Source organism: Bufo bufo, chromosome 3, assembly GCF_905171765.1.
Source record: "Bufo bufo chromosome 3, aBufBuf1.1, whole genome shotgun sequence".
NCBI classification, from domain to species: Eukaryota; Metazoa; Chordata; class Amphibia; order Anura; family Bufonidae; genus Bufo; species Bufo bufo.
This window is the reverse complement of record NC_053391.1, coordinates 275,701,315-275,724,360: the sequence shown is the minus strand read 5'-3', so window position 1 is coordinate 275,724,360 and position 23,046 is coordinate 275,701,315. Positions and strand designations below refer to the sequence as shown.

The 23,046-nt window shown below is 45.2% G+C and overlaps 1 protein-coding gene across 1 annotated transcript in view; it reads left to right on the top strand.

The window, feature by feature from the left end:
* Positions 1-21,431, top strand: part of CACNA1S (calcium voltage-gated channel subunit alpha1 S) — a 1,092,054-nt gene extending 1,070,623 nt beyond the window's left edge. The window contains 1 exon segment of the mRNA XM_040424151.1: positions 21,277-21,431. Coding sequence (XP_040280085.1) covers positions 21,277-21,300 — 24 coding nt within the window. The 3' untranslated portion in view covers positions 21,301-21,431.
* Positions 21,432-23,046: the final 1,615 nt, after the last annotated feature.

Sequence of the window (23,046 nt, the reverse complement as noted above, 5' to 3'; positions counted from 1 at the left end):
TGCCAGCGTGTGTCAGGCCCACAGCGTGTACTGTGCCCACTACTGCCAGTGCCCACCACTCATATCTGGTGTCACAGTAGCTTGCATTTAAAACAGTAAAACAATTTTTTCTCTGTAATAAAACTGCAGTTGTCTGCCAGCGTGTGTCAGGCCCACAGAGTGTACTGTGCCCACTACTCATATCTGGTGTCACTGTAGCTTGCATTTAAAACAGTAAAAAAAAAATCTCTGTAATATAATTGCAGTTGCCTGCCAGTGTGTGTCAGGCCCACAGAGTGTACTGTGCCCACTGCCCACCACTCATATCGGGTGGCACAGTACCTTGCACGCATAGTACCACTAATCTAAAAAAAAATGACAGGCAGAAGCAGGCCACCCCGCAGGGGCCGTCGTGGTCGTGGAGCTGTGATTTCCTTTGGCCCTAGAATAATGCCCAGTGTTCAGAGGCCACATACCCTGAACTCGAAAAAGTTCTGAGGACATAGTTGACTGGCTAATACAGGACACCCAATCTTCTACAGCTTCCACTCGGAACATTGACGAACCATCCTCCTCCAGCTCAGCTTCGGGCACCTCTCAAGTTACCACTCGCCCGCCTGCCGCCACCACCAACACTAGCACCACAGCTGCCTCACTTGATCTGTCAGAGTAGTTATTTAAACATGAGTTGGAAGAAATGAGTGATGCGCAACGATTATTGCCAGAGGATGTAGATAACAGGGATATGTCTCAGTCAGGCAGCATTACACACATGGACGTACGGTGTGATGATGATGATGTTGTACCCGCTGCTGCTTCCTTTGCTGAGTTGTCAGATACAAGTGAAGCGGTTGATGATGACAATGTGTCCGTGGATGTCACGTGGGTGCCCGCTCGAAGAGAAGAAGAACAGGGGGAAAGTTCAGATGGGGAGACAGAGAGGAGGAGGAGACGAGTTGGAAGCAGGGGGAGGTCGTAGCAAGGAGCTAGTGGCACAGTCAGACAGCATGTATCGGCACCCAGGGTCAGCCAGACAGTACGCCAATCAACGCATGCTGTTGCCACCACCAGAATGCCGTCATTGCAAAGCTCAGCAGTGTGGCATTTTTTTTGTGTGTCTGCCTCTGATAACAGCGATGCCATTTGCAACCTGTGCCAAAAGAAACTGATCTGTGGGAAGTCCAACACCCACCTAGGTACAACTGCTTTGCGAAGGCACATGATCTCACATCACAAATGCCTATGGGATCAACACATGATTAGTACAAGCAGCACACAAACTCAAAGCCACCATCCTCCTCCTGATCCAGCATCTTAAGCCACGTCAACCACTGCTGTCCTCCTTGCCCCCTCTCAACCATCCGCCACTCCGCCTCTCACCTTCAACAGTTCCTGCTCATCTGCCCACAGTCAGGTGTCTGTCAAGGAAATGTTTGAGCGTAAGAAGCCAATGTCACAGAGTCACTCCCTTGCCCGGCTGGCTTGACGGAACTCTTAGCCCGCCAGCTTTTACCATACAAGCTGGTGGAGTCTGAGGCCTTCAAAAAATTTGTAGCTATTGGGACACCGCAGTGGAAGGTACCCGGCCGAATATTTTTTTCACAAAAGGCAATCCCCAACCTGTACTCTATTGTGGAAAAGGAAGTCATGGCATGTCTGGCACACAGTGTTGGGGCAAGGGTCCATCTGACCACAGATACCTGGTCTGCAAAGCACGTCAGGCAGGTATATCACGTACACTCGGCATAAGTAAACCCTGCTGATGGCTGCCAAGCATGGAATGCGTGGCTCTGCAGAGAGTTGGTGACACTGCCACGACTTGCAGCAGGCCAGCTGCCACCTCTCCTCTAATCCCTCCACTCCATCCTCTTCGCTAACCTCCTCGGCTGAGTCCTCGTCTGCGTCTTGCTCCACATCAACTGCACCCCCCCAGCTCCCCAGGGGCTATTCCACATCCCGGATACGACAGTGTCACGCCGTCTTGGGTTGACTTGCCTGAAAGCAGAGAGTCACACCGGACCAGCACTCCTGTCCGCCCTGAACACACAGGTGGATCAGTGCTGACTCCGCACCAACTGGAGATCGGCAAAGTGGTGTGTGACAACGGAAGCAATTTGTTGGCGGCATGAATTTGGGCAAGTTGACACATGTGCCGTGCACGGCACATGTGTTGAATCTGATCGTACAACGCTTTGTGCATAAGTACCCAGGCTTACAGGACGTACTCAAGCAGGCCAGGAAGGTGTGTGGCCATTTCAGGCGTTCCTACACGGCCATGGCGCACTTTTCTGATATTCAGCGTCGAAACAACATGCCAGTGAGGCGCTTGATTTGCGACAGCCCGACACGTTGGAATTCAACACTCCTAATGTTCGACCGCCTGCTCCAACAAGAAAAAGCCGTCAACGAGTATTTGTATGACCGGGGTGCTAGGACAGCCTCTGCAGAGCTGGGTATTTTTTTGCCACGTTACTGGGTGCTCATGCGCAATGCCTGTAGGCTCATGCGTCCTTTTGAGGAGGTGACAAACCTAGTCAGTCGCACCGAAGACACCATCAGCGACATCATCCCATTTGTTTTCTTCCTGGAGAGTGCTGATCAGCCATAGATGAGCGTGAAGAGGAAGAGTTGTGTCACCATCAACACCAGAAACAGCCTTATCACAACGCTTGCTGGACCTGCGGCAACGCTGAAGAGAGTCCTGAGGAAGAGAAGTCAAGGAGGAATGTGGCTTTGAGGAGGAGGAAGACTAACCACAGCAGGCATCCCAGGATGCTCTTTGTCACCTATCTGGTACCCGTGGTGTTGTACGTGGCTGGGGGGAAGAAAAGACCTTCAATAAGATCAGTGAGGACAAGGAAAGGGACATGAGTAGCTCGGCATCCAACCTTGTGCAAATGGGTCTTTCATGCAGTCCATGCCTGTTGAGGGACCCTCGTATAAAAAAGGCTGAAGGAGAACGACCTGTACTGGGTGTCCACGCTACTAGACCCCGGTATAAGCATAAGTGGCTGAAATGTTACTGAATTACCGAAGTCGGAAAGGATGCAGCAGTCCAAAACAAGTTAAAAAGTATGCTTTACATAGCGTATAAGGGTGATGTCATCAGCACAACGGGAATCTAACAGGAAGAGGTGAAAGTAATCCTCCTCCTACCATGACCACACCGGCAAGGACAGGACGCTTTACAGACATGTTGTTGATGGAGGACATGCAGAGCTTTTTAAGTCCTACGCATCGCCACAGCCCTTCGGGGTCCACCCTCAGAGAACGACTCGACCGACAGGTAGCAGACTACCTCGCCTTAACTCCAGATATCGACACTCTGAGGAGCGATGAACCCCTTGACTACTGGGTGTGCAGGCTTGACCTGTGGCCTGAGCTATCCCAATTTGCGATAGAACTTCTGGCCTGCCCCGCTTAAAGTGTCCTGTCAGAAAGGACCTTCAGCACAGCAGGAGGTATTGTCACTGAGAAGAGAAGTCGCCTAGGTCAAAAGAGTCTAGATTACCTCACCTTTATTAAGATGAATGAGGCATGGGTCCCGAAGGGACTGACAGTGGGGGATGCATTTGACTAAAAAAGGCCTGATGAGATGCCTTGGGCTAAAAATTATCCACACACTGCTGTATTTAATATCTGCATGCTGGATGACTTGCGTGACTTCTCCACCACCAACTAGGGTTCAAGCCGCAATGTTTAAGTGCACTTTCTGCCTGGAAAACATAAATTTTTCTGGCCGCTGCTACAGCAGCGGCTGCAACAATACCTAGTTTTTCAGGCATCTGTACATGCCTAATTTTTCTGGCCTCTGGTGCTGCACTGTGGCTGCAAAAACAAACAAAAAAAGCACATACATGTGTCAATTCCCTTTCGTGACCGTTACCTTGTTGTGGTGAAGGGGCTTGCGTATCACAATGAAGCGATAACCTCTAGGAGTGTGTTGGCAATGGCAATGTTGGCACACCCCAGTTGCTTCATTGTGAACAGACCAAAAGCGATCGGCTGGATAATTTTGCATAGAAAAACATGAATTTTCTTTGTGATCATCTAAAGTGATTATTGAAGCCTACTAGGCCAACAATGGGCCCACACTGCAGAATCATTGTTTTCTGGGTCACTCAACTGTCACTGAACTACCTCAGCACGACCATAGGCTTTGAAAAAACCGCCATCGCCTGCAATCTCCCAAAAGTGCGCACGAGCACAGTCATCACTACACCAAGATTGACGCATAGAGGAATAAAATTTATGTCATAAGTGTGTCAACTATTGACAACTCTTTGCGGTTGTCTAAAAACTATTCGATACACGTCCCCTGATAGGGGACGTAACAGGGATAAGAATAGTACTACTTAACACACCACTCATATAGGGTGGCAAATTACATTTTTCCATCTCCCGGTTCCTAAAATCTATTCCATACACGGCCCCTGATAGGGGACGTAACAGGGATTAAACTGATAGGAATAGTACTACTTAACATACCACTCATATAGGGTAGCACAGTACATTGCACGGCGCATGCGCAGTGCCCCAAATTGGAAGTAAGAGGACCAACCAAGCTTCTTTTTCCATCTCCCGGTTCCTAAAATCTATTCCATACACCGGCCCCTGATAGGGGACATAACAGGGATTAAACTAATAGGAATAGTACTACTTAACATACCACTTATATAGGGTAGCACAGTACATTGCACGGCGCACGCGCAGTGCCCCAAATTGGAAGTAAGAGGACCAACCAAGTATCTTTTTCCATCTCCCGGTTCCTAAAATCTATTCCATACACTGGCCCCTGATAGGGGACGTAACAGGGATTAAACTGATAGGAATAGTACTACTTAACATACCACTCATATAGGGTGGCACAGTACATTGCACAGCGCACGCGCAGTGCCCCAAATTGGAAGTAAGAGGACCGACCAAGCATCTTTTTCCATCTCCCGGTTCCTAAAATCTATTCTATACACCGGCCCCTGATAGGGGACATAACAGGGATTAAACTCTTAGGAATAGTACTACTTAACATACCACTCATATAGGGTGGCATAGTACATTGCACGGCGCACGCGCAGTGCCCCAAATTGGAAGTAAGAGGACCGACCAAGCACCTTTTTCCATCTCCCAGTTCCTAAAATCTATTCCATACAACGGCCCCTGATAGGGGACAAAACAGAAATTAAACTGGTAAGAACAGATTTTTTAATAAAAAAAAAAAGAGGACAGCCTCTGCGGAGGTGACAAACCTGGTCAGTCAAACCCAAGGCAACATCATCGACCTCATCCCATATGCGTTTTTTCTGGAGCAGCAGTCCCTGTGAAGAGTGCTGGATCAGGCCGTAGATGAGCATGAAGAAGAAGAGTTGTGGTCACCATCACCACCAGAAGCAGCCTTGTCGTCGTCGATTGCTGGACCTGCGGCAACGCAGAGAGAGGAGTCTGAAGAAGAGGAGGCATCCCAGGGGACTTGTTGTCACCTTTCGGGGACCCTTGGTGTTGTACATGGCTGGGTGGAGGAAGAGACTTTCAATGACGTCAGTGAGGACAAGGAACGGGACATGGCTAGCTTGGTATCCAACCTTGTGCAAATGGGGAGTTTGCGGTTGTGCAAATGGACTGTTTGCGGTTGTTTGCGGTGCGTTAAACGGGGAGTTTGGTCTGTCACTGTGAAGCGGGCGTAACCCTTACACTACCTGATCGATACAACATCATACCTGATGTTTTAAAGCATGTTATTCCAAACAATTTAGGAATGTTAGATGATTTATGCCCTTTGTGGATTAAAACCCGCCCCTACGTCAACTACGTAATTTTCCATGGGAGTTTTGCCATGGATCCCCCTCCGGCATGCCACAGTCTAGGTGTTAGTCCCCTTGAAACAACTTTTCATTCACTATTGTAGCCAGAAAGAGTCCCTGTGGGTTTTAAAATTTGCCTTTCGCGAACGGAAAATTTAATGTTCGCGACATCTCTAGTCAGCAGACGCTAGTGACTAGGGTTGTTTCGATACCAAAATTTTGATTCGTTTTCGATACCATAAAAAAGTATTAAAAGACAGAAAAGACAGAAACATGCAATGCGACAATAAACTGCAATATAAAGTACAAAATTGCGTAATAACAAGTGCTACACTATAAGTGCGAGATCGCCTTGACGCTCGGCAGACGGGCTCAAATAATTTTGTACAAAACGATTTGCCAAGTATCTCGCACTTATAGTGTAGCACTTGTTATTATTACGCAATTTTGTACTTTATATTGCAGTTTATTGTCGCATTGCATGTTTCTGTCTTTTAATGTTGTTCCCTGCCATAGCAATGTGCTACTGCGGTTTGGTATGTGCTGACTGACCCCCTTTTTTGGCTTTCTTTGCAGTTTGTACTGGAGGTGTGGCTGCCTCCTCAGTCATGCACTCCTGACCATCCTGTTTGCCCTATAGGCTGATTTTAATTAGTGTTAGTACATAGTCAGGCCTGCTCCCCTCACTCACTGAAGCCATGGCACCAGGAGTGAGATAGTTTGTGGACTCTCACTGCAATCCTTGGTAGCCGTTTGGCGCCGGTGGTGTCGTGGAGTGGGCCTGCTGTGTAACCTGCACTCCCTGAAGTGTATGGTAGCCGTCATGGCACCTAACAGGTAGTATTCAATGCAGGTACGTGGAACCTACACTCCCTGAAGTGTATGGTAGCCGTTATGGCACCTAACAGGTAGAATTTAGCGTAGGAACCCGTCTAACAGAGATCGCCTTGACGCTCGGCAGACGGGCTCAAATAATTTCGTACAAAACGATTTGCCAAGTATCTCGCACTTATAGTGTAGCACTTGTTATTATTACGCAATTTTGTACTTTATATTGCAGTTTATTGTCGCATTGCATGTTTCTGTCTTTTAATGTTGTTCCCTGCCATAGCAATGTGCTACTGCGGTTTGGTATGTGCTGACTGACCCCCTTTTTTGGCTTTTCATAAAAAAGTATTGCGATACTCGATACCATTCGATACCACGCAAAAAGAATAAAACGCCATAAAAAGCAGCGTGCATTCCGCTTTTTTTTCTTTTACATTAGCCGGCAGCAGAAACACATTGCCGGCACCCGACCTCTGACAGGGCGCTGCGATCAGCGGCAGTTAACCCCTCAGGTGCGGCATCTGAGGGGTCAATTGCCGCTGATCGCAGCACCCTGTCAAAAGTAGAGTGCCGGCAATGTGTTTCTGCCGCTGCCTGCATTTGTAATGTATTAGACGTTAGTTATAATTAGTGGCCACATCCCCTCTCATTGGAGGCAGCGGCAGCAGCATGGGGGGAGGGAGAGACTGCTTCCTTCTTCCCTGTGCTGCTGAGAGCAGCGCGATCCATATTCTCTGATACTGGGCAGTAGCACAGCCTAGTATCGATAAAAGACAAATCCTGGTATCCTATCGATACCGGGATAAAAGTATTGATTGGGTATCGAAAGTTCGATTCCTAAAACAATCCTACTAGGGACAGTGTTAGAAAAGACTTTAAAACTTTTATTTTGCTGTATAGAAGTTCAGGGAAAGGATAGGGAGGAATCATTCCACAGTATTGAAGCAGAACAGGGTTCAGGAGGGGAGTTTACAGCCTGGGTAATAGGAACAATCCTATTACACCTTGCTGCACTGACTGCGGCTCCAAATTGCCATTATACAGCTCTGTAATTCCAGCAAACCGTTCTTGTTATTGGGGTGCAAGTTCTGTTTGATACAGACATTAACAGGGTTTATTACAAGGAAATATTTATACGTCTCATTTGCCCTTGTGCGGTGCAGTTATATGTTCTAAAGCATTTTTTGGCTTGTATTAGTGGGAAAAAAAGGGCTTTTTAGCCGTTGTGTGGTAAAGTGAGAAAATTACAGACGTTTTTGGGGTGTATTAATTTCCTTTTTATTTATTTGATCTAACAGTATGTCAGACAGAGAAGTGCAAGGCCCTGCACAGGGGAGTGGCAGAGGCCTAAGCATTTCTGGCACAGGTGGCAGCAGAAAAAGGGGGCGTTGCAGCAGGTGTCGCAATGAGAGGCCTGAACTCCCAGTGTCATCTAGCGGTCGTGTCTTCACCAGCAACCCAGCAGTTCTTGAATGGTTGACTCTGTCATCCACTTCGTCCCAAGTGACATCAGAGACCCCCAGCCAAGAGTCAGTGGGTTTGTCAGACACAACCCTTAGTTGGCAAGGCCCGAGAGCAGGCCCTGTGCCCTCACCTATCCTTTTCTGTTCCCTCAGCCAGAGAAGTATTATATGTTGTGGGCTTAGCTCCACAATACAGAGAGGACGAGCTACTAGAGGAGTCAGCAGCTACTGGCCAGCTAAGATATGGAGGAGACATCCGCTGCTTCCTCCGGTAGGCGGGCAAGTAGTGATGAGGAGAGTGGCGTGGGAGTTGGCGTTGCGAGCAGTCAGGCTCCTGACCCAGAGACCGTTGAGGAGGACATCAGTGACGTGCAGACAGTACTCGATTATGTAACTGATCGCACCTGGGAGCTGCGTGAATTAGGGGCTTCATCATCATCGGGAGAAGAGGGTGGCAGCTTGCCCGTGATAAAGCAAAGGGGAAAATCCCCCAAAAAGAACCCATCCACAAAATGGGCACCACTCACCTGGGTGAAGTGAAGTATGGTAAGAGGAGGCTGAATAGATATTATAATGTCTAAAGTAGATTTTTTAGAAGTGCATATGGTCCGTGAACCATAGAATGGCCGTGCGTTATGTAGAGGAACAGTCTGTATATATCAACAGTTTTTTCTGTGATTTATATGATTGTATTTACATCCGCACAATGCTCCGTTTTGTGTAGGATGCCCTTGTGGTGCATGTGGACCACGCCGACATCCTCCACCGTATGCATTTTTTGCTGGGGATAGTCGTTTGCTGCGGTCCACATGCGGTGGGGCTGCTCCCCCAATGTAAAACACGCTACAGTGTTAGGGGTTGAGCCGCTCCTCCAGTATTGGCACTATATTTCTGTGTTTTTGTCTTGTTTTATATGTAGTGTATGTGCCGTTACCTGGCATTCAAACACTCTTTTGCACCTGGTAACCTCCATCACAGGGTCTGATATGGGCGTGGCTTGCAGTCTTGGCTTTGTTCACATTGCACTAATTGTCCTGCTAGGCGTTTGTGTGGAAGCCTGGCTGCGAGCTGGATTACATCGCCTTCAGACCGTGTTCACACCATAGGTAGCGTAGTGGTAGGACCCTTTGCCATGCTGAGTGACCGTGACGTGGTGCAATGATGGGCTCCGATATTTTCCTGACAGGAATATATTGGCGAAAGTCTTAGCTTTTAATATCTGCATTTATGACTAGCCAGTATAGTCAGTGGCATATCCGTTTGGTGCATTTTTTCTGTGATTTATTGTCAGGCTGATTGGGTTAAAATGGCAGACTTGACATGTTAAAAGGAGGGTGATGCTTGAAATCATTGTTCTTCCATTGTTAACCATGGTGACCTGCAAAGAAACGCGTGCAGCCATCATTGCATTGCATAAAAATGGCTTCACAGGCAAGGATATTGTGGCTACTAAGATTGCACCTCAATCAACAAATTTATAGGATAATCAAGAACTTCAAGGAAAGAGGTTCAATTCTTGTTAAGAAGGCTTCAGGGCGTCCAAGAAAGTCCAGCAAGCGCCAGGATCGTCTCCTAAAGAGGATTCAGCTGCGGGATCGGAGTGCCACCAGTGCAGAGCTTGCTCAGGAATGGCAGCAGGCAGGTGTGAGCGCATCTGCACGCACAGTGAGGCGAAGACTTTTGGAAGATGGCCTGGTGTCAAGAAGGCCAGCAAAGAAGCCACTTCTCTCCAAAAAAAACATCAGGGAACGATTGATCTTCTGCAGAAAGTTTGTTGAATGGACTGCTGAGAACTGGGGCAAAGTCATATTCTCAGATGAAGCCTCTTTCCGATTGTTTGGGGCATCTGGAAAAAGGCTTGTCCGGAGAAGAAAAGGTGAGCGCTACCATCAGTCCTGTGTCATGTGTGGGATTGCTTCTCATCCAAGGGAGTGGGCTCACTCAAAATTTTGCCCAAAAACACAGCCATGAATAAAGAATGGTACCAAAACACCCTCCAACAGCAACTTCTTCCAACAATCCAACAACAGTTTGGTGAAGAACAATGCATTTTCCAGCACGATGGAGCACCGTGCCATAAGGCAAAAGTAATAACTAAGTGGCTCGGGGACCAAAACGTTGACTTTTGGGTCCGTGGCCTGGAAACTCCCCAGATCTTAACCACTTAAGGACCACAGGTTTATACCCCCCTAGTGACCAGGCCCTTTTTTACAAATCGGCACTCCACAACTTTAGCGGTTTATTGCTCGGTCATGCAACTTACCACCCAAATGAATTTTTCCTCCTTTTCTTCTCACTAATAGAGCTTTCATTTGGTGGTATTTCATTGCTGCTGACATTTTTTGTTATTAATAGAAATTTTCCGATTTTTTTGCAAAAAAATGACATTTTTCACTTTCAGTTGTAAAATTTTGCAAAAAAAACGACATCCATATATAATTTTTTCTCTAAATTTATTGTTCTACATGTCTTTGATAAAAAAAAATGTTTGGGTAAAAATAAAATGGTTTGGGTAAAAGCTATAACGTTTACAAACTATGGTACAAAAATGTGAATTTCCCCTTTTTGAAGCAGCTTTGACTTTCTGAGCACCTGTCATGTTTTCTGAGGTTCTACAATGGCCAGACAGTACAAACACCCCACAAATGACCCCATTTCGGAAAGTAGACTCCCTAAGGTATTCGCTGATGGGCATAGTGAGTTCATAGAACTTTTTATTTTTTGTCACAAGTTAGCGGAAAATGATGATTTTTTTTTTTTTTTCCTTACAAAGTCTCATATTCCACTAACTTGTGACAAAAAATAAAAACTTCCATGAACTCACTATGCCCATCACAAAATACCTTGGGGTGTCTTCTTTCCAAAATGGGGTCACTTGTGGGGTAGTTATACTGCCCTGGCATTCTAGGGGCCCAAATGTGTGGTAAGTAGTTTGAAATCAAAATCTGTAAAAAATGGCCGGTGAAATCCTAAAGGGGCTCTTTGGAATGTGGGCCCCTTTGCCCACCTAGGCTGCCAAAAAGTGTCACACATCTGGTATCGCCATTCTCAGGAGAAGTTGGGCAATGTGTTTTGGGGTGTCTTTTTACATATACCCATGCTGGGTGAGAGAAATATTTCGGCAAAAGACAACTTTTCCCATTTTTTTATACAAAGTTGGCATTTGACCAAGATATTTATCTCACCCAGCATGGGTATATGTAAAATGACACCCCAAAACACATTCCCCAACTTCTCCTGAGTACGGCAATACCACATGTGTGACACTGTTTTGCAGCCTAGGTGGGCAAAGGGGCCCACATTCCAAAGAGCACCTTTAGGATTTCACCGGCCATTTTTTACACATTTTGATTTCAAACTACTTTGCACGCATTTGGGCCCCTAAAATGCCAGAGCAGTATAACTACCCCACGAGTGACCCCATTTTGGAAAGAAGACACCCCAAGGTATTCCGTGAGGGGCATGGCGAGTTCCTAGAATTTTTTATTTTTTGTCACAAGTTAGCGGAAAATGCTGATTTTATTTTTTTTCTTACAAAGTCTCATATTCCACTAACTTGTGACAAAAAATAAAAACTTCCATGAACTCACTATGCCCATCACGAAATACCTGGGGGTGTCTTCTTTCCAAAATGGGGTCACTTGTGGGGTAGTTATACTGCTCTGGCATTTTAGGGGCCTGAATGCGTGAGAAGTAGTTTGAAATCAAAGTCTGTAAAAAATGGCCGGTGAAATCCGAAAGGCCGGTGAAATTTTTTTTTTTTGCCACAAGTTAGCGGAAATTGATTTTTTTTTGTTTTTTGTTACAAAGTCTCCCTTTCCGCTAACTTGGGACAAAATTTTCAATCTTTCATGGACTCAATATGCCCCTCAGCGAATACCTTGGGGTGTCTTCTTTCCAAAATGGGGTCACATGTGGGGTATTTATAATGCCCTGGCATTTTAGGGGCCCTAAAGCGTGAGAAGAAGTCTGGAATCTAAATGTCAAAAAAATTTTACGCATTTGGATTCCGTGAGGGGAATGGTGAGTTCATGTGAGATTTTATTTTTTGGCACAAGTTAGTGGAATATGAGACTTTGTAAGAAAAAAAATAAATAAAAAATTTCCGCTAACTTGGGCCAAAAAAATGTCTGAATGGAGCCTTACAGGGGGGTGATCAATGACAGGGGGGTGATCAGGGAGTCTATATGGGGTGATCACCCCCCTGTCATTGATCACCCCCCTGTAAGGCTCCATTCAGACGTCCGTATGATTTTACGGATCCACGGATACATGGATCGGATCCGCAAAACACATACGGACATCTGAATGGAGCCTTACAGGGGGGTGATCAATGACAGGGGGGTGATCAATGACAGGAGGGTGATCAGGGAGTCTATATGGGGTGATCACCCCCCCTGTAAGGCTCCATTCAGACGTCCGTATGTTTTTTACGGATCCACGGATAGATGGATCGGATCCGCAAAACACATACGGACATCTGAATGGAGCCTTACAGGGGGGTGATCAATGACAGGGGGGTGATCAGGGAGTCTATATGGGGTGATCACCCCCCTGTCATTGATCACCCCCTGTAAGGCTCCATTCAGATGTCCGTATGTGTTTTGCGGATCCGATCCATGTATCAGTGGATTCGTAAAAATCATACGGACGTCTGAATGGAGCCTTACAGGGGGGTGATCAATGACAGGGGGGTGATCAATGACAGGGGGGTGATCAGGGAGTCTATATGGGGTGATCACCCCCGTCATTGATCACCCCCCTGTAAGGCTCCATTCAGACATCCGTATGTGTTTTGCGGATCCGATCCATGTATCAGTGGATCCGTAAAAATCATACGGACGTCTAAATGGAGCCTTACAGGGGGGTGATCAATGATAGGGGGGTGATCAGGGAGTCTATATGGGGTAATCACCCCCGTCATTGATCACCCCCCTGTAAGGCTCCATTCAGACGTCCGTATGTGTTTTGCGGATCCGATCCATATATCAGTGGATCCGTAAAAATCATACGGACGTCTGAATGGAGCCTTACAAGGGGGTGATCAATGACAGGGGGGTGATCAATGACAGGGGGGGATCAGGGAGTCTATATGGGGTGATCAGGGGTGAATAAGGGGTTAATAAGTGACAGGGGGGTGTAGTGTAGTGTGGTGCTTGGTGCTACATATTACTGAGCTACCTGTGTCCTCTGGTGGTCGATCCAAACAAAAGGGACCACCAGAGGACCAGGTAGCAGGTATATTAGACGCTGTTATCAAAACAGCGGCTAATACACTGCGTGCAGAATTATTAGGCAAATGAGTATTTTGACCACATCATCCTCTTTGTGCATGTTGTCTTACTCCAAGCTGTATAGACTCGAAAGCCTACTACCAATTAAGCATATTAGGTGATGTGCATCTCTGTAATGAGAAAGGGTGTGGTCTAATGACATCAACACCCTATATCAGGTGTGCATAATTATTAGGCAACTTCCTTTCCTTTGGCAAAATGGGTCAAAAGAAGGACTTGACAGGCTCAGAAAAGTCAAAAATAGTGAGATATCTTGCAGAGGGATGCAGCACTCTTAAAATTGCAAAGCTTCTGAAGCGTGATCATCGAACAATCAAGCGTTTCATTCAAAATAGTCAACAGGGTCGCAAGAAGCGTGTGGAAAAACCAAGGCGCAAAATAACTGCCCATGAACTGAGAAAAGTCAAGCGTGCAGCTGCCAAGATGCCACTTGCCACCAGTTTGGCCATATTTCAGAGCTGCAACATCACTGGAGTGCCCAAAAGCACAAGGTGTGCAATACTCAGAGACATGGCCAAGGTAAGAAAGGCTGAAAGACGACCACCACTGAACAAGACACACAAGCTGAAACGTCAAGACTGGGCCAAGAAATATCTCAAGACTGATTTTTCTAAGGTTTTATGGACTGATGAAATGAGAGTGAGTCTTGATGGGCCAGATGGATGGGCCCGTGGCTGGATTGGTAAAGGGCAGAGAGCTCCAGTCCGACTCAGACGCCAGCAAGGGGGAGGTGGAGTACTGGTTTGGGCTGGTATCATCAAAGATGAGCTTGTGGGGCTTTTTCGGGTTGAGGATGGAGTCAAGCTCAACTCCCAGTCCTACTGCCAGTTTCTGGAAGACACCTTCTTCAAGCAGTGGTACAGAAAGAAGTCTGCATCCTTCAAGAAAAACATGATTTTCATGCAGGACAATGCTCCATCACACGCGTCCAAGTACTCCACAGCGTGGCTGGCAAGAAAGGGTATAAAAGAAGAAAATCTAATGACATGGCCTCCTTGTTCACCTGATCTGAACCCCATTGAGAACCTGTGGTCCATCATCAAATGTGAGATTTACAAGGAGGGAAAACAGTACACCTCTCTGAACAGTGTCTGGGAGGCTGTGGTTGCTGCTGCACGCAATGTTGATGGTGAACAGATCAAAACACTGACAGAATCCATGGATGGCAGGCTTTTGAGTGTCCTTGCAAAGAAAGGTGGCTATATTGGTCACTGATTTGTTTTTGTTTTGTTTTTGAATGTCAGAAATGTATATTTGTGAATGTTGAGATGTTATATTGGTTTCACTGGTAAAAATAAATAATTGAAATGGGTATATATTTGTTTTTTGTTAAGTTGCCTAATAATTATGCACAGTAATAGTCACCTGCACACACAGATATCCCCCTAAAATAGCTAAAACTAAAAACAAACTAAAAACTACTTCCAAAAATATTCAGCTTTGATATTAATGAGTTTTTTGGGTTCATTGAGAACATGGTTGTTGTTCAATAATAAAATTAATCCTCAAAAATACAACTTGCCTAATAATTCTGCACTCCCTGTATACCTGTTAGGGGTTAAAAAAATCGCATCTCCAGCCTGCCAGCGAACGATCGCCGCTGGCAGGCTGGAGATCCACTCTCTTACCTTCCGTTCCTGTGAACGCGCGCGCCAGTGTGCGCGCGTTGACAGGAAATCTCGGCTCACGCGAGATGACGCCAATCGGCGTTAGCGTAGCCTGGGAGAGCCGCCGCAATGACGCCTTTCGGCGTTAGGTTTGCGGCAAGAGGTTAATCCCATTGAGTTGAGAACTTGTGGTCAATCCTCAAGAGGCGGGTGGACAAACAAAAACCCACTAATTCTGACAAACTCCAAGAAGTGATTATGAAAGAATGGGTTGCTATCAGTCAGGAATTGGCCCAGAAGTTGATTGAGAGCATGCCCAGTCGAATTGCAGAGGTCCTGAAAAAGAAGGGCCAACACTGCAAATACTGACTCTTTGCATAAATGTCATGTAATTGTCGATAAAAGCCTTTGAAACGTATGAAGTGCGTGTAATTATATTTCACTACATGACAGAAACAACTGAAACAAAGATCTAAAAGCAGTTTAGCAGCAAACTTTGTGAAAACTAATATTTGTGTCATTCTCAAAACTTTTGGCCACGACTGTATGTGTACATATAGATACCCATACACTCTATATACATGCATCCATACAGGTATGCAATAAAAATAATAAAATGAAATAAAATGAGTCACTAGGTTTTAACGGTACTTGCGCTGCTGGTCTCCCGAAATGAAGTGGGTTCTTCACAAATGCAAAGTTTTAATATAGTGGGACCGCGCTGCTCCTTGTTCACACAAGGCGTTTTTCCAGGAATGCAGGTAATCACTTTCTCTGGCTCAAGACAGACACCCTTCAGTTGGATAGTGGTGTGCTTCAACCCAGATTGAAGCTCAGCAAATCTATGCTGGATCGTTAAAGGCTTTTCTGCAAGATGTCATAAATCACACAATAGTGAGAGTACCTCCGGCACAGTAAAACCTTTCTGTTTTATTATACTCACAGAAGTAAAAAGGTTATTCAGCATATCAATATGATAGTATTCTTTCCGCACAGCCCGACCCGGGTTTCACATAAAGCTTCGTCAGGGGCGAGAATCTACCATGCCTAGGGTAGGCGGCTATTTAACCCCTTTCCCCCCACATGGCACACCTGATGATTGCATTACTAATCTAATTGCTCCAGGGATTTCTCCAAAGTGCTCACTTTCCAAATAAAATACATAAAGAATAAATAAATAAAATGCAAATAAAATACACTCCATCGAACATTAAACTTTCACCCCAAAAAAATTTCAAACTTTTTAAATTTTTTTTTTTTAAATGTAATTTTTTTCTTTTTTCTTTTTCACAAAAAAAATCCACAAAAAATCTCAATGGTTTTTTCATGCTGACTCTCCCCTTTGGGAGTTATATTCTAAACACGGCTAGATCAACCAATGACTGACTACAAAAGTGCTTCATTCATGAATTCACTCGTCCAGGTGAGTGCCCTCTCCTTCTGGACAATTCCTTATTCCACTACTCCGGCACAATACAATGTCAATACCCCAAATATACCTAAACCAGGCACAGCTTGAGATCGAATTCTATTTTCATCCGTTTAGGTTGAAGGGTGCCTAATCTGTATATCCATTCGATCTCTCTTCTATTTATTCGCATGACTGGGTCACCACCCCGCCAATGGGGTTTAACTAATTCTACTCCCATGAACTTCAAACCTCTAGGGTTCTTCTCATGGTGCTCCTTAAAATGCATAGAGACAGTATGGGTGGTTAGACCTTTTTTGAAAGAATAGAATCCTGAGAGAGAGAATGCAGCATATGGGGGTAGTAAAGTCCACAGTAAATGGACAAGAGTTTAAAGTGAAAGGGGGCCTGTCCTGTAAGAATGAAGGGGTGATATACGTACTGGAGTGCCCTTGTGGCCTCCAGTACGTGGGAAGAACCCTCAGAAAACTGGAAGTTAGAATACAGGAACACATCCGTAATATTAAAAAAGGTCTAACCACCCATAGTGTGTCTATGCATTTTAAGGAGCACCATGAGAAGAACCCTAGAGGTTTGAAGTTCATGGGAGTAGAATTAGTTAAACCCCATTGGCGGGGTGGTGACCCAGTCATGCGAATAAATAGAAGAGAGATAGAATGGATATACAGATTAGGCACCCTTCAACCTAAAGGGATGAATATAGAATTCGATCTCAAGCCGTGCCTGGTTTAGGTATATTTGGGGTATTGACATTGTATTGCGCCGGAGTAGTGGAATAAGGAATTGTCCAGAAGGAGAGGGCACTCACCTGGACGAGTGAATTCATGAATGAAGCACTTTTGTAGTCAGTCATTGGTTGATCTAGCCGTGTTTAGAATATAAATCCTCATCTGAGGGGTTGGGTCATGTGTTATTTTTATAGAGCAGATTCTTACGGACATGACAATACCTAATATGTCTACTTTTTTTAAATTGATTTAGGTTTTACACTAGAATATCCTTTTTTAAGCAAAAAAAAAAAAAAAAACATTTTAGTATCTCCATAGTCTGAGAGTCAGTTTTTATTTTCTTTTTAGCCGATTGTCTTAAGTAGGGGCTCATTTTTTCCGGGATGAGAGGACGGTTTTATTGGCACTGCATATCACTTTTTGATCGCTTGCTATTACACTTTTTGGGATGTAAGGTGACAAAAAAAGGCTTTTTTTTTTTAATTAAAGAGTTTCTAACACCACATTTTCACCTATTTAGCTGTCAGACACTAGCGATCTGCTAGTGTCTGCTCTACCTAACCATGCTATTGTAATCCCTTTCTGTGCAGCGGTTACCCTAAAAAACGTAGTTATATTGGTATGCTAATGAGCCTCTAGGTGCTATGGGGGCGTCTTTTCAGCACCTAGAGGCTCCACTCACTATTTCCGCCGCCCAGCGCGCTCCAGCCCGCCCCTCTCCTCTAGATTGACAGCCCACTCGCGCCTGCGCCATGTGCTTCCGTATTCGGCGCAGGCACAGTGACTGTTGGACTGCTCCCTGCGCCGTAATCGGTGCAGGCGCAGTGAAGATGCCAGCGCAGGGAGACAGTCACTGCGCCTGCACCGAATACAGAAGCACACGGCGCAGGCGTGAGAATTCGGCCGAGATGCAGAGAAGACTCTGTCAATCTAGAGGAGAGGGGTGGGCTGGAGCGCGCTGGGCGGCAGAAATAGTGAGTGGACGGAGCCTCTAGGTGCTGAAAAGACGCCCCCATAGAACCTAGAGGCTCATTAGCATTCCAATAAAACTACGTTTTTTAGGGTAACCGCTGCACAGAAAGGGATTACAATAGCATGGTTAGGTAGAGCAGACACTAGCAGATCGCTAGTGTCTGACAGTTAAATAGGTGAAAATGTGGTGATAGAAACCCTTTAAAAAAAAAGTGCCAAAACAGCTATTTTTTGCCAAATTTTCCTATTTTAATCAATTTTTGCCGTTAACAAAGCAAGGGTCAACAGTCAAACAAAACTCTATATTTATTGCCCTGATTCGTTAGTTTTCAGAAACACCTTATATGTGGTCGTAAATTGCTGTATGGCCAAACGGCAGGGTGCAGGAGGAAAGGAGCGCCATATGGTTTTTGGAACGCAGATTTTTCTGGACACCATGTCTCATTTGAAGCCCCCCTAGAATAGAAACTCCATAAAAGGTATTCAAAACTGATTTTACAAACTTTTTTGCAACCTTGCCTCACAAAAATGTAATATACAGCAACCAAAAATCATATGAACCCTAAAATTAGTCCCAACTAAACTGCCACCTTATCCTGTAGTTTCCAAAATGGGGTCACTTTAGTGGAGTTTCTACTTTAGGGGTGCATCAGGGGGGCTTCAAATGGGACAAATGGATTAAAATGGAAACTTTGCTCAAAAATTTAAATTCTAAAATTTCATCTACATTTGCCAATAACTCTTGTGGAACACCTAAAGGGTTAACAAAGTTTTGAATACCTTGAGGGGTGTAGTTTCCAAAATGTGGTCATTTTTGTGGAGTTTCTACTCTAGGGGTGCATCAGGGGGGCTTCAAATGGGACATGGTGTAAATAAACCAGTCCAGCAAAATCTGCCTTCCAGAAACCATATGGTGTTCCTTTCCTTCTGCGCCCTGCTGTGTGCCCGTACAGTAGTTTACAACCACATATGGGGTGTTTCTATAAACTACAGAATCAGGGCAATAAATATTAAGTTTAGTTTGGCTATTAACCTTTGCTTTGTTACTGAAAAAAATGGATTAAAATGGAAAATTTGGCAAAAATGTAAATTTTGAAATTTTATCTCTCTTTGCCAATAACTCTTGTGGAACACCTAAAGTGTTAACAAAGTTAGTAAAATCAGTTTTGAATACCTTGAGGGGTGTAGTTTCCAAAATGAGGGCATTTCTGAGTGGTTTCTATTATGTAAGCCTCACAAAGTGACTTCAGACCTGAACTGGTCCTTAAAAAGTGGGTTTTGGAAAATTTCTGAAAAATTTCAAGATTTGCTTCTAAACTTCTAAGCCTTGTAACGTCCCCAAAAAATAAAATGGCATTCCCAAAATGATCCAAACATGAAGTAGACATATGGGGAATGTAAATTAATAACTATTTTTGGAGGTATTACTATGTATTATAGAAGTAGAGAAATTGAAACTTGGAAATTTGCTAATTTTTCCAAATTTTTGGTAAATTTGGTATTTTTTTTTATAAATAAAAATGAATTTTTTTTACTTCATTTTGCCAATGTCATGAAGTACAACATGTGATGAAAAAGCTATCTCAGAATCGCCTGGATAAGTAAAAGCGTTTTAAAGTTATTCACACATAAAGTGACACTGGTCAGATTTGCAAAAAATGGCCTGGTCCTTAAGGTGAAAATGAGCCCGGTCCTTAAGGGGTTAAGAGAAGGCAGCAGAGCACCTAGTGGGTTCTCCTCGATTTCCACTAGGCTTTGTCGTTTCCCGGCAGGAGTAATGGGCATCTCTTTAGCTGGTGACCAACTCCTCCACAATATAGGCAAAGACCCTCGTTTTGGCGACGAGCCCTCTCAGTAGGGGTAAGACGAGAGGACCCCAGTTTTGGAGATGGACTGGATGAGGCTGGGCAAGAAGCCCGCTCCAGACGATGTTCCCGAATTCGACGATCAGCGTCGATTGCCTGCTGGATTGCCACATCTAGTGATGGGGATGGTAGAGAAAATAACAAGTCTCTGACAGGGTCTGATAGTTCCAACCGGAACCGGTGCCGGAGAGCGGCATCCCCCCAGTTGCTAAAAGTGGCCCAGCGACGGAACTGTGCAGCAAATTCCTCTACTGGGCGTCGTCCTTGTTGGAGATGTTTCAGCTGGGTCTCAGCAGTACGAGTGCGGTCCGGATCATCATATAATACACTCATGGCATGAAAGAAGGTCTCTACTGAGCAAACGCTTTATTAAATGATGGCAGTACAGTCCAGACCAGAAATCATATGCAGGTAATCAATCCAAATAATAACTTGTGCAGGAAAACTCACAAGGGACAGCCAGACCAGGCCAAAGTTCATATGCACAGAAATAGTCCGTGTAACATAGTACCTAGGGACAAGACATTTCCAGGGTCTGATCCGAGGTCCAACACGAGACAAACTGTTCCGCATAGAAGTTTCCCACAGGCAGTCTCTAGAGATGGATTGAGGAAGTCAGAGGTCATGCACAGATAGCCTTGAAGAATGTGAACAACAACAAACACATGCGTTGTCAAAACAACAGTGGGCACTCACCAGCCAGGGAGATCACCTCTTAAACACCTGCTAGTTAATCACAGAGTGCCATTTGTCTATTCCTCATAGGCCATACGATTATCCTAATAACTGACACTTGTACGGCCTTGGTTGGTCATTGATCACTTAACCCATGCCTGCCCTCTAATTTACTAGAGTTTATGTACAGGTATATTCCTCGTCAGAGGCCAGAGTAGCGAATAAGATGCGCGTACGTTCGGCCTCGTAACCCTTTGCGAACCTCCTCTCAAGCATGCACGCGGACGTTCAAGCGGCCCAGCATGGATACGCGTTCGCGTCGGCACGGACGCCGGAACCGCGTCCATCCGCAAAGGAGTCTGGATCGAAGAATCCGCAGGCACATGCGTGACCTGTCCCGCTACTCCAATAGGGTCCCCCGCAGGCCAAGCCCCACGAGAATTCCTGGGGGCCCCAGTAGACTGCGAAACAGGAGAGTGTCTTACACCTTCCCTATTTTTCATCCCCACTTATCCATTGGTTGAACTTGATAGACATATTAAAAATGTTTTAACTATACTAACTATGAAACTATGTAACATTCTGCAAATTGGTTAAAAAGGTTATTGAACACTAATGCAAATCATCTTTTCCTTTAGGAGCTGAATTTCTTGAAAATGTGAAGACAACAAGCCAAGTACCTTAATCACAGAAGACTTGGGTTTTACTGACATATTTACAGTTTCACAACACTGTGAATTATTTCTACAGTATGTCTAGGAGATAGGTGATAAAATAAAATCTTTTCAATTTCATAATATTTTTTGTGGTTTAATTTTTGTTGTTTAAATTCTTTTTATGGCTGTAGATTATTAAGAGACAGGATGCCGGATTACAGGTCACTATCATTCTTTCTTGATTAGGAAATAAAAAGGAAGATGCTATCAAGACATGATTCATATATGATACATTCTTAAAGGGGTCATTCAGGCTATTCTGCCACCCATGTATTGCACACGCATCCTTTAAATATGCTGGCCATCAGACCACCCAACATACCAGTATGTCTCTCAAGTCTGATGTCTGCTGGATCTTGGGATGGACTGTGCAACTGCACAACTAATTTAAATCAGTGTTAGGCCTCATGCACACGACCGTTGTGTGCATCCGTGTCCGTTCCGTTTTCCGTGATTTTCTGCGGACCCATTGACTTTCCTATTTTTTTGACGGACAACGGTTCGCGGACCCATTCAAGTCAATGGGTCAGTGAAAAAACACGGAGGCACACAAGAATGTCATCTGCGTCCGTGATCCGTGTCCGTAGGCTACTTTCACACAGATGGATCCGCAGATCCGTCTGCATAAAAGCTTTTTCAGGTCTGAGTTTTCGTGAAAACTCAGATCCGACAGTATATTCTAACACAGAGGCGTTCCAATAGTGATGGGGACGCTTCAAGTTAGAATATACTAAGAACTGTGTACATGACTGCCCCCTGCTGCCTGGCAGTACCCGATCTCTAACAGGGGGCTGTGATCAGCACAATTAACCCCTCAGGTGCCGCACCTGAGGGGTTAATTGTGCGTATCATAGCCCCCTGTAAGAGATCAGGTGCTGCCAGGCAGCAGGGGGGAGACTCCCCTCCCTCCCCAGTTTTAAATTCATTGGTGGCCAGTGCGGCCCCCCTCCCTCCCCTGTATTATATTCATTGGTGGCCAGTGCGGCCCCCCCTCCCTCCCCTGTATAACATTCATTGGTGGCCAGTGCAGCCCCCCCTCACTCCCCTGTATTACATTCATTGGTGGCCAGTGCGGCACCTGAGGGGTTAATTGTGCGGATCACAGCCCCCTGTAAGAGATCGGGTGCTGCCAGGCAGCAGGGGTCAGTCATGTACACAGTTCTTAGTATATTCTAACTTGAAGCGTCCCCATCACTATGGGAACGCCTCTGTGTTAGAATATACTGTCGGATCTGAGTTTTCACAATATAACTCAAATCCGATAGTATATTTTAACATAGAGGCGTTCCCATGGTGATGGGGATGCTTCAAGTTAAAATATACCATTGGATTGGAGAAAACAGATCCGTTTTCAATTGCCCCATATTGTGTCAACGTCAAACGGATCCGTCCCCATTGACTTCCATTGTAAGTCAGGACAAATCCGTTTGGCTCCGCACGGCCAGGCGGACACCAAAACGAATTTTTCCTTCATGTCCGTGGATCCTCCAAAAGTCAAGGAAGACCCACGGAAGAAAAAACGGACACGGATCACGGAACTACGGAACCCGTTTTTGCGGACCGCAAAAAAAAAAAACGGTTTTGTGCATGAGGCCTTAATTCCACCTTTAACCCCTTCCTAACAGTCATTTTTGACCTTCCAGACGGAGCTTATTTTTTCAAAACTGACATGCTTTTACTTAAATTCCGTCA